Here is a 17,599-nt window from a genome sequence, read left to right on the forward strand (position 1 = left end):
GATTTTTAGAGCAAGGTTTGTGCACACATTAAATTAAATAGCTAGAAGCTATTATTCACCTATTTTAGTGAGGACAGAGGTGGGTGACTGTACCTATTCATCTATATCATCAATGCTCAGTGCAAAGTCTGGCACATATAAATCCTCAGTACATTTTTGTTGAATGAATGGATGATAGATGTCTTGAGTTTCCCTAGTCACATGGTTCTTTGAGTCTCATAGCCATCCCATTAACTTCCATGCTAAATTTTGCTTAAGATGCATGGAATATAAAAAGTGTGGTCTTTCAGAATGTCACTCACTCTAACTGCCAGGCATTCATTGGTATATTTTATTTTATTTTATTTTATTTTATTTTATTTTATTTTATTTTATTTTATTTTATTTTTTTTCATCAGTATATTTTAAATGACATATTCTGGTAAGAACCTCTAAGCAACCTAACACTCTTATTTTAAAAAAGAAAATTAGTCCTCCATTTTTCCCTTCCTTTTTGATGATCTACATTGAATTTCCTTAGAAGCATTTTCTTAATAGGGAACAAAGGCATCTAGTGTGTATTTATTGCCATCCAGGAGCCAGTTGTTTAATGGGATTCTTATTTTATCTCTAAGAAAATCTAGAGGCATTTGTACACTGTGGAACTCTTTCACAAGTAGGTGTTTCAGTACAATACTGGCAATATTTCTGTTTTGCAAATAAATGGGCAAGAACACTCAACATCCTCTTTCTACTCTTTCATGGGTAGAAAAGAATTTTAGACTTAAACCTTTATAGAATCTGTATTTATTTCTTTTAAAGATTTATTTATTTAATTTAACAGGTTGGGGGGAGAGAGGGAGAGATTGAGAGAGAGAGAGAGAGAGAATTTTCAAGCAGATTCCCCCTGAGTGCAGAGCCCACTGCAGGGCTCAATCTCACAACCCTGAGATTACGATCTCAGCCAAAATCAAGAGTCAGATACTTAACCGACTGAGTGACCAGGCATCCCTAGAGTCTGTATCTGAATGAAGATTGCCTATTATTAAGTATGTTTATGAAGGATTCTTTGGATGGGCGTGGATCATAAGTAGCTTAATCTGTTTCCAATAAATATACATATAAGCCAAAAGAAGAAAATGAAAATCACCTAAAACCCCACCTAACATGTTGATTTTAAATATATATTATAGTTATAATATGTTATAATTATATATACACTCATAGATACAAATTTGGCTGTGATTTTTAGGACTTATGGTGTATATCATTTTAAAATGTCTTACTTTCTTTAAAAATATATTGTGAATATCTTTTCACATCAATACATTTTCCTCTATCACTTTTCAAATGACTGCATAAAGATTACCTATTAATATATTATAATTTACTCAACCAACTAGTAACTTATGTACAACTTCTTGCTCAAATCAATGCACTCATCTATATGGAGAAACAGGCCCTTAATTACTTCTTAGGATAAATTTCTAGAAACGAAAGAGGTAGATCAGAGAATGAACAATGATTCTTCACAAATAATGGCAATTGCCTTTGTCAAATCCTATTGCTTTTCTCTTCCACCAATAATGTAGAAAGGTTCCCACTTCCTCAAACTCCAATCAAAAAATAATACTGTTATTGGTTTAATTTATTTTATTTCAGGGATCCCTGGGTGGCCCAGCGGTTTGGTGCCTGCCTTTGGCCCAGGGCGCGATCCTGGACACCCGGGATCGAATCCCACGTCGGGCTCCTGGTGCTTGGAGCCTGCTTCTCCCTCTGCCTATGTCTCTGCCTCTCTCTCTCTCTCTCTCTGTGTGACTATCATAAATAAATAAAAATTAAAAAAAATATTTTATTTCATTACTAGTGAAACTGATCTTATTTAGCAGTGTTACTGGCCATTTATGTTTCTTCTGTTCATTACCTACTTAAATCCTTTGCTCATTTTTCTATTATGTTTACCTTTTCCTTATTGGTCTTTGATAACAGCAGTAATATCAGCAGCTAATATCTAATGTTTATTAAGTGTTATGAGCCAGTTCTGGGTATTTTATGTTTAATCTTGCCTAATGAGGTGAGTGCTTTCACCAGCACTGTTTTATAAACAAGGCATCTAGGCACAGAGAAGTTAAGTAGTTTACCTAAGGTAACATAACTAGTAAATTTGTTATATTAAGGAGATTAACAATTCATCCTGTACATTACAAAGACCATCAACTTATCAACATGTGGTTGAAAGTGCTTTCATTGGTTTATCCCCCAACATTTAATTTTATTTGTGGTGTCTCTTGCTTGCAAGGATTAGCTGGACTCTGTTGCCCTCAAATAAATTGGCTTTTCTTTTCTGTTTCTGCTTTTGGTATCCTGATCACCTAAAAATATTTTAAATAAATATTCACCTAAAAATATTTATTATTTAAATAAAAAATATTTTAAATAAATTTAAATATTTTAAATAAATTCAAACAAATACATTCAAGTAGTATAAAAAGTTATAAAACAGTTAAATTACATTTTCTCCTTTATATGGATCCGAATTCTATAAAGCCAAAGTATTTTCTTTAACTCTTTATGTTTTTAGTTCTTCTGATGGTTGTCCTAGAACTCTAAATAATATGGATAAACCTCTATTTCTTGATTTATCAACTCCACACAATATATATTGATTTACTATTATGAAAGATGTGACATTTTAGTTAACTTATCCCTTCCTTTCCCTCTCCCCTTCTCCAACTAACTCCCGTGAGTAACATCAATTTTGATTGTGAGTGCCTTTATAACTTTATGTAATATACTTCAACCTCTATTTCTTGATTTATCAACTTTAGACAGTATGCCTTAACTAAGTGCTTCATTCTTAATGGGGGAACTCACATGTGAAAATGGTTATTCTCTATATTCCTTGGATCATAAAATGCCGTATTTATGAAAGAATGCTCCACTAGAAGCAAGTATATCCTTAGTCATTTTAATGAAAGCAAAGGGATCTGTGTAAGTAGGATGAAAGATATTGATATAAATGGTTACATAAATTATACATATCTTTATATGGCATAGATTACATGGATTATAGAGATTTTAGAGTCTTTCCAAATATACTGCTTTATTTATTTTTCAGAATAATTTTTTAATGGATATAGAACAACTATTCTCACATTTCATAGGTACAGAAACAAGCCTGGAGAGTTTATAGCCATATACAGTCACTGTCGTGTTCTTCTAGGTTTGGTTTTGTTTCTGTCCAACATCTACTTCTTCTTTTTGGTGGCAATGTTACTCTAAGCAATAATCCTACCTTTCCCCAGTCTTAGTTTATGTGCTTCCAAGAGAAAATGGGTATAGTCTTAAACTCATGAAGTGTGCTACTTAGAGCTGAGCCAATAAATTCAGGACATTTATTTCCCTGGCCACACTGGGTCTGAAGAGGCATCCTAATCTATAAGGTGTATTAAGATTTGGATTGGGAATAATGGGACAAGGACTCTTGCTCTATTCTCCTGAAGAAAGTTTCAGCCCTCAGAGTTGCTGGCAGCCAACCTGTGACCAGGTAAAGAAACTAACCTTGAAGAAACTGAGAAAAAAACCCAAAAAAAACAAAACAAAACAAAACAAAAATAAGAGTCCTGCTCTTTGCTGGATCATTTGCTGCCATTTTTATTCCTTTATTCAGTCACACCAGCCAACACAAATTCCCTTTTTGTTTAATCCAGTTTGGGTTGGTTTCCTGTCAACTGTAATAACTGCACCGTTAATTCGTAGTAATCCTGACACAAGCTCTTTTTACTTCAGTCTAGGGCTTTTTGTAGTCTACCATGCTGCCTCTGAAAGTAATGTCTTTGTTTGGGATTCAGAAACACACATCCTTTAAGACCTCTTCAGTATATCTTTTGCTTTCCTTTATAACCTATTAAACAATCTTTAGAAATGCACAACCATCATGTGGAATTCATTCATTTATGAATCAATTCACATTCTCCATGTTTGGGCATGACATTCCCTACATACTTAAAATGACAGTATGAGTCAGAGAGAGACAAGCTAATTTCAACATTCTTTGTTAAATAAAGTTTCTGGATCATTTTAAGCCATAGGGACACCATCCACCACCGGCTGCTGTGTACAATAGTTGTGGTCATCAAATTTGAATCTTGAGAGAATATCCAAGTAGATGCCCCACTAAGCGCAGAGCCTAACGTTGGGTTCCATCCCTCAATCCATGAGATCATGACTTGAACTTAAGCTAGGAGTCAGACACTTAACAAGAGTCAGACGCTTAACCACCTGAGCCACCCAGGCACCCCTCATTTGTTCTTTTAATATGCATTTCAAGCATATAGACTCTGTCTTCAAAAAGTTACTCTCTCACAAAAGACAAATATAAGTGTGAACCCAAGATTGCCCTGCTATGCTGGAATGGGAACTGATGGAGGTTCATGCTAGGCTGAAGTAGGCGCTTAGCATGTGGGCTTGTGGTTCCTCAAAGAGACTGAGGTAAATGGTAAAAGACTTGATTTGACAGAAACAAAAGCTGGGGAAGAGGGAACTCTGTGTGTGTGCAAAGGTATAAGTTACCAGGCAGAGAGTTGTGTCACGGTGCTATGCACAGTTAAATGTGAAGGAAGAAAAAAGTGAAGAGCCAAATATTTGAACTTCTGGTCTGGAAGTCATGCACAACTTTTAAATAGGGCTTTTCGAAGGGAGCAAGAAGGTAGTTGGAAGCGAGAGTCTGGAGATGGTGCATTAAAAGGAGAGCAAATGTGTGTGTGTGAGTAGATTTATAAAAAGAGATCATCATATGTGCTGTACACAAAGTTTAAAGAGCACATAAGCAAGTGAGCAAGTGAAGAGTATGACATGGTGGAAAATTGCACAGGGCGGAGGATGTGGCCAGCAACAGATGGCTCTGGTGGACGAACAGTCCGGACCCAGGATGGTGCAGGCACACACTACTCAGGAGAGCTCAGGAAGAAGCCAGTGGGGTCCAGATGCACCAGGTAGACTAACGAGCCTGCAGGTTTGAATGTGTAGAAGTTCCATGTCACGTATTCCTAACTTAGTTTTCTTTTACTTTAAAGGTAGAACTCTTTGGGGTCACTCAGTATGACACCTCAATCGCTAAATCTGGGAACCATAAGATTTTGGCTAGAATGGCAGGGGTCTTGCCCAGTAAGGAAGAGATCTGGCCATGGTGGGAAACACTCTTTAAGACATGCAACCCATGAGTACATGAGAGAAAAGGCCCTGCCATAATAACATGTATTTACTTGCGAGAATAGACTGCTTCAAATGCCCCCAGGGCTGGTGCACAACAGCAACAGCAACAGCATTCATCCTTGGAGTCTGCATTTTTAGTGGGAACTACTGTGAACGATGGTGCTGGAAGTGGAAAAGCCCAAACTCTCGCTTGGTTGTAGCTGTGTGACTCTTTCTCAAGCTCATTTGTGCTTTCGTGGTTTCGTTTTGCTTGGCCTTTTACAACTTGGCAGGCCAGGAAGCAAAAATGAGGGACTCAGCAGATTTAAATTTTTTTTTACTCCAAATGTTCCTTTGATATGACTATTTCCTGGACAGAGATTCCTGATGTCCTAATTAATTGTTCTCGGTGTTTCTTTAAAAGCATCCTTTAGTATCCGTGAATCTGCCATGGCTTTTGCCCTCAATTTGCAGTCACTGATATTTTCCTTTAATGCTGGAAAGGCACTTCTCAGGCCAGGTGAAATACGAGTTTATTTGAAGACCTTGCTTAAAAGTTGCTGAGTTCAGTGGCAACTCTGGGTGGCAGCCTTAGGAAATGTCATCGGGCAGAGGAAGAGTAGTGCCCCACTGCTGTTTCCTACTCCTTTCTGTGAGATCTGACTTTTAAAAATCTTTTGTTACTGCACAATACATTTTCAAATGCATTTGAGGTAATTAACACCCGGAATGGAGTCCTGTTGTCACATTTAATTATCAGATAGCTATTTTCCTTTGGGGTATTTGACAGTTGCCCAAAATGTTGGTCTTAATCTAAAACGAAGAAGAGACCTCTGACATAATGAAAGCCACCGAAGAAGCATTTATTAAATATAAATGGCAAGTATCTAAAGGAGAGGTGAGGAAAGAGCACTAGTTCTCATCTTGAAAGGAAAATTCTTCCAGGATCAAGAGAAAATTATGTTAGCGCTTAGCCGAAGCTCCATTAGTTTCACATGTCATATGCGGATTTAAAGATGTGTGTGTTCCTATAACACATTACAACTGGACTGAGAAATTAAGAGCATTCTGACTCTCAGGTTCTATCTCCAATTTGTCAGACTTACTATAAATACAATGGTTAGCATTAGTCCATTATCTGGAAAATGGCTTGTGGAAAGAAAAAAATGAAATGATGTTGATTTGAAATGAGGGAAGCTCATTTATGTGCATTTGAGGAAGTCTAAGTAAATCAGCTAAATCTATGCACCTGAGGAAAAAAAAAAAGTTACCCTCTGGGTAGTATCTTATAACAGGTTGGAAACATGAAACTCATTAATAGTGTTAGAAGTTAGGTACCTAATGAATTATACTCATTATTAGAGATTTTCTATGGTAGCAATTCCTTAAAAACTAGAAATTGCCACATCTCTATGACATAAGAGAAAAGGTACTTTAAAGCTACTGGGAATTATCACCAACTGGAAGGACGCATATTTTATTCACATGGTCAGAAAAACAGAGGCCGAGTTCTGGTACTTACTATGTGAGGACAATGGCCACAGCATCATTCAACACACTCTCCCCAAACAGGAGTGTGTATAAGTCGGGGTCCACGTGCAGTTCATGGAAAATGGCCAGTACTGTCACTAGGAGGAAACACACAAATATGCAGTTAGCTGAAACACAGCAATGGATCTGTCCTTGGTTGTGGTCACCTCTAAAAAGGATTCATTAAATGCTCATCTTCTCAAATCTATCCACTGTATCCACACTGGATGTTTATTTTAAAAAAAATTATGATGAGTCACCATTCCCTTGCTTACAGATTTCTCTAGGCTTCCCAGAAAAAGTTTGAGCTCCTTGGTACAAGTCTTCTATAGTTTGCACCCTGTTTACCTTCCAGAATCGCCCCCTGTGTCCTCAGCTCGCCCTTTACTGCCTGCCTCATGTCACACTGAACTTGCCATAATTTCCCCAAATCACCCAAATCAGGTAGTTTCTAAATTAACTTTGCATTTTGGTTCTCTTTACCAGAGCAGCAATTTCTTTCCCATCCATGAGCTACCATTCTCCCCACTCCTTTTAAATACACACACACACACACACACACACACACACACACACACACACCTTCTTGCTCCCTCTAAACCCATTCTTCAAGAGTCAGAAACCTCTCAAGTGTCCCCCAGGACCCCAATTCCTCAGCAGAAATCTGGCTCAATCTTTTTTGATCCCCATATTTGAATCAAATCACAGAACTTATCACAGAAGTCACTGTGAGCTCCCTAGGGACAGGGTGCATCTTTGTAACACAAAGTACTTAGGCAAATGCTCAATAAGTGATTGATGCATGAATGACAGAGTGAATGAATACATTAATGAATGAATGTTGTTATATGGCCTACTCCTGTGACGGGAGAGGTAGCGCAGCACCTGGTCTCATTCTCTCTTGAGGTTATGCTCAACTATAAACATGAACCCTGTGTTCCTAAGAGCAGGACCTAAGGACTTGTTTCTGGCAGCCTGCTGCATGGCTCCTATATGCACACATATTGTATGGAGCCTCTGAGTAGACATTAGGACAGTAAATAATCACACGCTGATTATATGTGTTCATCAGAACCATTCAGTGTCTTGATACTTGAAACAGTTATGCAGAGTATGAACAGCAATCATTAGGAAAATGATCCATTGAAAAGAGGATGATTGAGAATGATTCTGATGGTAGATTTTCAGTTCTGTTCTTTCCTTTCCTACTTCATGGACTGTGAAGTTAGTAACCACGTTGTATAAAAGAATAGCACTAAGGGGAACAAAAGCTGAGTTGGAAGGTTTTGTAAGTTGAGTCAAGAAGTTTGGCACTTGTTCTGCTGCAGTGGGGAGCCACGGAAGAATTTTAATCAGAAGAGTGACAATTTGATTTTAGTTTTGGAAATAAAGCACAGGCAGCAGGGCAGAGGGCAGAATGAACATGTGGCAAGAGGCTTTCCTGAAAGTTCTTCCAATGAATGAGCTAGAAAGAGTCCTAGATTCAGACTCACCAACTCCTGGAAATCCTGCTTCACCCAGAACATCCACCATCCTGGGTTCTGATAGGTCAATGGCCACAGGACTTTGTACTTCACTTATTCATGGATTCTTATCTTTCCCACGTGTCAGTAGCCCTTAGGACAGGGCTACAATATAGCAAGCCTTTAATGAGTGAATAAATGAAAGGTAATGTCAGAGAGGACATAGTAAAAGAGACTATATGTCCAAGATATTTGGGATGGAGAATTGATGAGACTTGGTATTTGAAAGGCAGCAAAGGGTGACTCTGGGTTTCAATCCTAGACAATTAGTGGATGGGCTGCTACAAACGAGAAATTAGTTTGTAGACAGGGAAATCTAGTAAGTTTGGTTTTGGACATGTTGACTTAAATAGGTGGAATTTCAAGTGGAAATTTCAATAAGAAAGCTGGAAATAAAAGGTTGGAACTGTCCAGAGTTAAGGCAGAAGAAAAAATTGGGGGGTTATAAGCATATAGATGAAACGCAAAGCCGCAGAAATGGCTGAGCATCTGGGCAAAGTATATAAGTAAAGAAGAGAGTCCATAAGAGATTTTTAGAGGGCTGAATGGAGAAAGAGAAGCATGAAAAACACATGTGGTATATTTGCCAAACCTGATCCTAAACATGAACAAGTCAGCTGGAAACTACATCCATCATGAATTTCTGTAGACAGATTTTTATTTACTAAAAATTATCCCAGAGGAAGGAATATTGAACTCAACAACCAGCTTTGGGATAGAAGAGACAACAGAAATAAAATGTCATGAATTGGCATGACAATTAGCCAGATCTCATTTTGCCAGACATAGAATCAATTTCATTATTCTAGCTGAATAGGTCCTTAATTATGATGGGCAAAATGGCAGAGATGTACTCTCTAGTAGGGGGTAGCTGTTCACATTTGCTACAACCCTTAGCCTTTGCAGGTAGTGTGGTAGGAGGAGAAGGTAGCAATTATCTCTGCTAAGTAATCTCTTTCTCCTTCTTGGATAGAGTCAAGACCCTATACCTCATCAAAACAAAGAGGTTTCAGTTGGGGGTTTTAATTAACAACATTTTCCTTTTACTGGGATCTTGCGGAATAAAAGTGCAGTTATTCTTAAACTACAGAATTCTATCATTGCAGCTTTATTGTTGACTTTAGTCTCTGCAGTTATTTGTATTTCTAAGCTCTGGAGATGACTTGCAGCTCATCTGCATTCCCAGAGAGGTTTCCTAGGCTCACAAATAGGGATGAAGAACATGGGTTCCTCTCCCCACCTCTCCAGTTATGGGGTCCCCTCTGTGCTGAGAGGAACTCTTCATTTTTTCAGTGAGAACTTTAGGCATTTGGAGGGAAAGGCTTTTAATTGAATATCCAGTTTTGTTCAAAACTGTTCTGGCATTCCCACAATTCCTTTTGCACAAAGAACTGAACTCCACTTCATAAGCGATATCCCACACAAAAGAGAAAAGCTATTACTGTGCACATTCCTATCTACCCTGTGAAGAAATGGAACAACTTCGAAATAAAGCCAGGCAGTGTATCCTACAAGATGGAATATTTGCTGGGACCACAAATGAGTTGAATAGGTGAGTCAGGAAATTAGCAACCCACTCTGGCTGCTAAGCTTGGAGCTCTTAAAAACTCATTTCATTAGCTCACTGGCAGGGCTCAATCTTACACAGAATGTCCAAGACTCCGTGGCACCTTCCTAGGAGATAACTCCTTGGAATGGTGTGGACACGCAAACATCAGCTCTGCCCATACACGGCTGGGTTTGTAAGGACAACCTGGGCCCAAGGCTGGCCAAAAAGCAACGCCTATTTAGATGAGCCTTCCTGTGAGACTATGAGGAGAACACATTGGATATCATGTAGATAGGAAGGGGTGGACACAATCCAATTTCTTAAACCTCCAATTTTAGCAGGGATTTAGTTATATTTGCTTTTGTCAAATTTTAGTTCTACTTATCTTTTTGTGGCAGGTTCTAACACGCCAACTGGTTCTTGGGACTCCTGATCCTCCACCATATACCCTCCCTATCTGACTTTTTAGCTAGAGAAAAACCCACGTTGTCTCTCAAATTGGTACAAGCACTTATAATCTTAGGCTTAAGTAGATGAGCACAAACACACACACACGCACACACACACACAGCTACTCCAGGAGAGAGTAGTGGATGACTGAGAAATGTCATTGAATCATTGGAGATTTCTGAGAAAGTAACTATAGTAGTCAAATAGCAAGGGGTAGTGGGGAACATGGATGATGAGGCAGTGGTGTGGACTGCACTTCTAAGAAGCTGGTGATGAAAGAAGGAAGGAGAAAAAAGTAGTAGCCAATGGGGTAGAAAGCCAAATGGGGCTTTCTCTTAGATTTCTAATTTATAGGTTGAACAGAATAAGCCAGAGAAAAGAGAGGCTGAAGACAGAGGAAAAAGAAAGGGAGCTGCTGGATCAGGATCAAGAGAAGGCAGAGAACAAGTGAGGAGTTGAAATAAAGTTGTCTTCTCAGTAAAGATCATTTGCTGAGTGCAAGGGGACCAACGGATGAATTAGAGGCTAAATGAGGGTTGAAAATATCCAGAATATCTGCTGGGGGGGGATGTTTCAAATTTTGTGAAAAATTGTTAAGGTCATATATAGGATAATTCTTATTCTTCAAGAGAAAAGCCCTAACAGTGAAGTAATATATTTTGATTAATTTCTTCATCATACCAAGAGTCTTGTCCCCTACTGCAACCTTATTTTAGCATCAAAACTAATACTTTCTCTTCTCAAATATAATAAGCATAACTGGAGATGAAAATACAGATAAGGACTGCTAGACCTCATCAATACATCCATGTGCCAACTCTTAAAAAGATGTCCCCCCCCCTTTTTTTTTAATGCTAGCATTTTAACTATTTTCCCAATGCTCTCTTTCAGTCACTTCTAAGTCTTCAGGGTGATTTAATGACAGTCCCTTCCCTAGGATCTCCATTAGCAGCTTTCTGAGACATATATATATATATATATATATATGGTGTGTGTGTGTGTGTGTGTGTGTGTGTGTGTGTGTGTGTGTGTTTTACAAGGATTTTACATTTCAAATGATATTTTAATGCAGCAGCTTTCAGCAACCTGGCACAAGATCTGCCTGGGTTCTATGGACAACCCCACACAATAATCCTTACCCCTATTGTTCTAAGCTATTACTCAGTCTTGTCAAAATGCTGGCTTTCCCTGGAGAGTACTCTCTGTGGTTTTCCAGGCAAATCACTTGTCCCCGACACATGGAGAATCAAATACCTCAGGCTTGTTCAGTGGAATTTTGTCAGGCCTGACAGGTGGAGAAGCCTGGAATTCTCATAAACAAGGTAGCATTTTTCCATTTCCAAAAGTGAATATTGTGCAAATGTGTTTTCTTTTTTTCAGAGGGTTGAGAGAGGAAGAAATTCTCCTGTAACTTTCTCCACTTTTCTGAAATATTGTACACAGTGAGATTTCAAGGAGATGTTTCCAAAGAAAATTGAAGTATCCTGGATACAGGTTGAAATACTGGATTTTTTTTTTTTTTTATCCTAAACCTTCTCAGTGGAGACTCAGCAGCGGAATCAGTACACAAATTGGTTTTGCCAGTCAAGCCCTGCTAATCATATCCCAGAAATACAACTAGAAAACCTCGCCTTTCTAAAATAGATCAAAGAAACAATACTAGATCTGGAAAGTTAATCACTAGATGTTACTTCATTGAGGTAACTCTAAATGAGAAGTTACACAAAACATCATGAATGATTTAGCCTTAAAACATTGTAATTTTATTTTGGCCATCAATATGATGAATCATTTTGGTACAGAGTTAGTAGTGGAGAAAATACTATATGCAATCACATTATTATAGTCTTCTTTACCAGGGACCCTTGGGAGAAATAAGCTCTAATGTCCCAAGGCAATGTTTTCAAAGTATCATCTAGGGACCCCTGGGGCTTTCTGGGACCTATTCAGGAAGATCCCCAAGGTCAAATCCATTTTCAGAATAATGTGAAAATATTACTTGCATTTTTCATTCTTAATCTTTCATCTGTATACAGTGGAATTTTCCAGCGGCTATGTGATGTGAGATAGTGCAATTGAATGCAGACACAGATGTGAGAATCCAGCTGTCTTCTATTACAACACACATTAAAAAATGTAAAACAATGTGACTCTGCCTAGTAAAATGTTTTTGATTTTGAAATTAATTTATTTTTCCTAAAAATATGTTATTTAAGATGCTAATGGTTTATGATTGTTATTTTTTATTTCTATTTTTAGAGGGGGGTTAGTACACAGAGAGAGAAAGAATCAAGCAGGATCCACACCCCGCATGGAGCCCAAAACGGGGTTCGATCTCAGGACCATAAGATCATGACTTGAGACAAATTAAGAGTCAGATGCTTAACCAACTGAGCCACCTAGGCACCTCTATGATTGCTATTTTCAATTAGCAAAATATGTTTCAAAATTTTTAAAGTTCTAATATGGTAAATATTGATAGATATAACATACATAAACAAAAACTCCTTGGAGTCTTTCCCTAATTTTGAAGAGTTGTAAAGGGGTTGTGACAACAAAAAACTTGAGAAGCATTGTCCTAAGGCATTTGTATGTAATGAATTAACTTACATTCTAGGCATTAAGATAAGCATCATCTTGTAAAGAAGTGAAAAAACAGTCCCTCAAATCATTTTCTGTAAAGCTTAATTCTCTTGTTGGATTCCTGTTGAGTAAGGCTCCCTAGATTTTAATGTCTTTTGTCACATAATAACAAGTTGATTCTTTTGGCATACATGTAGAGGATTTCTATGAACTCTTAAATGAAGGAAATTATTCTTTTCACACTAACTCCACTAACACACTCCTGGAATCACATTTCTGTCATTGGTACTTGTATTTGCTTAAGTCCTTTGTTTTGGAATGTAAGTGCTTTGTAGACAGAGACTGTTTCTTTAATACTTAGATGCATAATAAAAACATTGATAATGACATCCTTGATTCAAACATGGCTGAATGGTGTTCCAGAATAATCTACCTTCTTTTGCGCTTAAAAACCAAAAGTAAGGTTCTTAGAAGTCATAGGGAGTATAAAAAGGTCATTTGAAGATCATGATGTTTGACATTGAGAAGAGAAAAATAAATAAAATATATAAATACAGGACAGAGAGAAACCTGAGAATAAATCTGGGGTTGGGGGATGTTTTCCAGATCCTGTATTTGGGAATTTACAGCCTGAAATCTGCTCACACTTTAGCTAGTACTTTAAAATTTTTCCCAAAGGTATCTACAATAGGAATATTCTAAATTTAACATTAGCACAGAACATAAACATTTAACAAAGACCCAATTTTCTCACCAATGGTGTTTAATGAGCCATGCTGCAGTTTAATGGGGAATCTTTGCAGTAAGCCCAGTATCTGAGTGAGGATGACTCATCCTGTTGTACAAGGATTCTCCAATCAGGATCATTACTTAAGCATTTTGCCACTTTAAAAATGAACATGGTAGATAAGGGCTTGCCTACAAATCACAAAATAATAAATTATTTACATATATATAAATGTGTATTTATTTATATATAAATTATTTATAAATAAATTCAGAGAAAAGCTCAGTGGAGCCATAAAGCAGCTAAAATTTGGATGAGTCCCAAGAAATCAAGACTTGGAGGTAAAGATATCACTGTGACCCATTAAATGTAACAATTGTAAGGAAAGAGATAATTGTGTTAGTCATGATCACAGTACACATAAAATAAGTGGGCCTCACAAACAAATTTTTCTCTTGCTACAAAAATATATGAAACAAATGGTGTCATCTACTATCATTTCTCAAGTTGTGGATCAAAACCCCTGAGGGATAATTCAAGAAAGTTTCAAAATGAAGGGTGAATATTCCTGTTTTCTAAGCAGATCAGCAAAGCTGGTAAGAGTGAACAAAAGTAATATTGAGGAGAGTCAACACTGAGCATGTGAGAAAGAAAGGGGAAAAAAAAGACATGAGGAGACAAATCACATTATGAATCCACTCATTCTCCTCATCACTCTGTGTGGTAGGCTGAATAGTGTCCCCCAAAGATGTCCATACATCTATGTCTGGAAGCTGTGCATATATTATATGTGGTGAAAGAGACTGTCTGAATATACTTAAAGTTGCCTTAAAACAAGTAGATTATGTTGGATTATATGGTTGGATCCAACCTAGTCACATGAGACCTTAAATGCAGAGAAACTTCTTTGCCTGGAGTCAGAGAGATGCAGCTGAAGAAAAGGCAGAAAAGAGACTCAAAAAAAAAAAATGTCAGGAAGTTTTCATGTTTGAGAAGGATACCTACAGTGTTGCTGACTGAGTGACTGAGATGCAGGAGATCACCTACAAGGGCCAAAGAGAGATCTCTAGGAGGCAAGGGTGTCCCCAGCTTTTTGTCAGCAAGGAACAGATCCTGTTAATCACCTGAATGAGCCTGGAAATGGATTCTTCCTACAGTTTTCCCATAAGAGGCAGCCAATCAACATTTTGATTTTGGCCTTGTGAGACCCAGAGTAGAGATCCCAGTTGAATCACCTGGACTACTGACCCACAGCAGTATAAAAATAATAAGTTTACATTGTCTTAAACTGTTTGTGGTCATTTGTTAAGGCAACCCTAGCAAACCAGTACACTCTGCTCCCCTCTCATAGGAAGAGCTACAAAATGAATGGGCAGGTTACGCCTCCCAGCATTTGACTTTTTAATAGGAGTTACTGAGTAGGGATGTGGCTAGAATGACCTCTCATAAGCCACAGTCCTCTCTGCCCCTACCCCACCACTGGTAGAAAAGAAGTCACTTAGATACATCCATGTCTTAGATCATGCTTAGCAAGGAAAAACACAGACCAATGAGAAGGCTGTGGTTTGGGAATGTGTGGCTATGGGGCCCTATGTGCTAATTATCTTTGTGTGTCACCCTCAGTACAGTTGTCACGCACAACAGATCACTCACTCTGAATGTACTCTTTCATAGCTCATCAAATCACTTTAGTTTCCAGTGTTTACCCCTATCTAGGGTACACAGTTGAGCATGGTCAGCATGAAGAACTGGTGCTGAGGCAGGAATAACAAAGTCTAAACCAGGATGGGAGGTCAGCGCAACTGGGCAGACCAAGTCTGAAGAGAGCAAAGCCAAAAGTCATAAAACAGCTTTTAAGCAAGCAATGGCCACTTTTATTTTTCTTCTTTGAACCTTTTTTTTTTTTGGTATTTTATAAATTTACTATAATAAGCATGCATTCCTTGTAAAATAAGAAAGGATAAAAGCCATTTTAAAAATTGGTAAAATTTAATGAGGAGATAAAATGTGGAACTCGAAGTCTCTTCCCTCATCTCAGGAAGCAATGCATGAGGACCCTCCTCCCCACACTCCTTCTTAGAACTTCCTCCAGAATTTCCAGACTACCAAGCCCTTTAGTAGTAGGGCATGTAGACCCTTGTTGTCTCCCAAGTGCTCTCGCTCTGTCTCTTTTTTTAATACTGAGGAAATTAACCTCTCTTTGCTTCCCTTCAGCCCCTCCAACCTCTCTTCCTGTCTCTCCTTTGCGAACCCATCCTTTTAATACAAATACTGGCCAGGAATATCTCCTTGGTTCTCTTCTCACTCTACCAATTAGTCCTGGGCAATCTTATCCACACCCAGTCATCTTAATTTCCAGTCCATCCCTTTCTCTCTGTCAACAGACTCCCATATCCAGCCACTGAGAAGACAATTCCACTTGGAGTTCTTCTATCTGGGACAAATACCAATTAACCACCAACTGTATGCCTGACACTGGGTGGGGGTGTTCCCCACTCACTAGTCATACCCAGTCAATCTGCTGCTCTTAGTTTTGAATTACTCAGAAATGACATTATCTCCAACCAAGAAGCTCTTCGCTTGTGTTAAAAAATGTTGTGATTTATCTTATTTGCAGTGGGAAGATCTCTGGACTGTAGAGGATATGATATCAAGAGGCAAACCACACTTTGCAGTTCAGTAGTTTACAAGGTCAGTCAAGGAAAGAAAAAGAAAACAGTTTCAGAGGTGCTATATTACATCAGATACTGCAGCATGAACTCACTTTGTCATATCTGAAATTTTAGCCCTTCTATGGTAATCCTTTCTGGACTGGAAAATAATATAAGAACGTAGAAGTTCGACTGTAGATAAATGCATTTTCTTATGTGAAAGCAGCATTAAAAAACAAAACAAAACAAAACAAAGCAAACCCTGAGAAAGAGCTTGCAAGCATTTTAACTTTTCCTCAAACTAGTTCTCTTGAATAAAAAGTTGGTCATTGCTGCTTGTCGGTTGTTCATCTACATATTCACTGATGCCTTTTATAGTTTCTGGCAAGCAGTAGACAATTAATTCTGTTGATTAAATGAGTGAATGAATGAATGATGCCTGATGGTCATGCACCATGTAGCGAACTCCTTGAGGAGCAGACCAGTTCTTGCCTCTCTTATATTCTCCCACTGTGATCAGTCACTTCCTTGCCCACTCACTCACCTGGCAGCACTTTTTATAAAAATCTGTCTCCATTTCAGTTCAAAATAATAAATTGAACAATACAATGCTTTTTATCTGTAGTGCCCAGGTGAAAGGTCAGCCTCTGTCCTTTCTTGGCTGTGTTCTAGGAGGGAAGCCACTTCACAAGGAATTCTAAAGCAAGGGGCCTCTGAGAGGCTGGGAAGGGCAAGAGGACCCAACCCCAGTCTGCTACTAGTGGGTGCTCCTGGCTCCTCTGGGCATCTTGTTCTTAAGGAGGCACTCACTTTCCGAGCTGTGCAGATGCTGACTCTGCACTTACACGACCCTGAGTTAAGTGCCATCTTCAACTCGACTCCCTAGTTGCCTTCCTCCTCCAGGGTTTTGACCTCAGTCAGCCAAGCTGAGCCCTAGAGGGAGCCAGACAGCCTCTCATCCAAGGAAATACTCTCTAAGAAATTTCCAAATCCAATTTGCCACAATGTGCAATGTCTTCGTTAGCACATAAATGGAACGCGGGGGCTGGACGCTGACTTTCAAAACTTCTGCCCTGCAGGTCTGTCTTTGAGTATTGCTGAGAATGAACTGCTTTCATTTAAACAGAGCCATTCTGTTCCCCAAAGCAGTGAGCCAGAGAGGTCTGTCAGCCACAGCTGTTTCCCAGCTGTCCACGGAGCTGTTGAATTGCTTCAAAAGATTTTTTCAGTGTGTTCTTGAAATCCCATCCTCAGAACACCTGGAGTCTTGCTTTATCTACTTTCAATATCCTGAAGCATTTATATAGTTGGTTGTCATCTATTATCTTCTCCACTTCTGTTCTGTGGAGCTGATTTTCCATACCTGGGCTTCCAATATCTAAAGACACACCTTTGTGCCAAGGTCTGTCCCAAT

The 17,599-nt window shown here is 38.5% G+C and overlaps 1 protein-coding gene across 1 annotated transcript in view; it reads right to left on the bottom strand.

Annotated features, from left to right (window-relative positions):
- The window catches only part of SLC9A9 (solute carrier family 9 member A9), a 494,822-nt gene that overhangs the window by 360,206 nt on the left and 117,017 nt on the right, over positions 1-17,599 (bottom strand). The window contains exon 4 of the mRNA XM_041734563.1: positions 6,695-6,800. Coding sequence (XP_041590497.1) covers positions 6,695-6,800 — 106 coding nt within the window. The remainder of the gene's footprint in view (positions 1-6,694; positions 6,801-17,599) is intronic.

Source organism: Vulpes lagopus, chromosome 19, assembly GCF_018345385.1.
Source record: "Vulpes lagopus strain Blue_001 chromosome 19, ASM1834538v1, whole genome shotgun sequence".
In the NCBI taxonomy this organism is placed as follows: Eukaryota; Metazoa; Chordata; class Mammalia; order Carnivora; family Canidae; genus Vulpes; species Vulpes lagopus.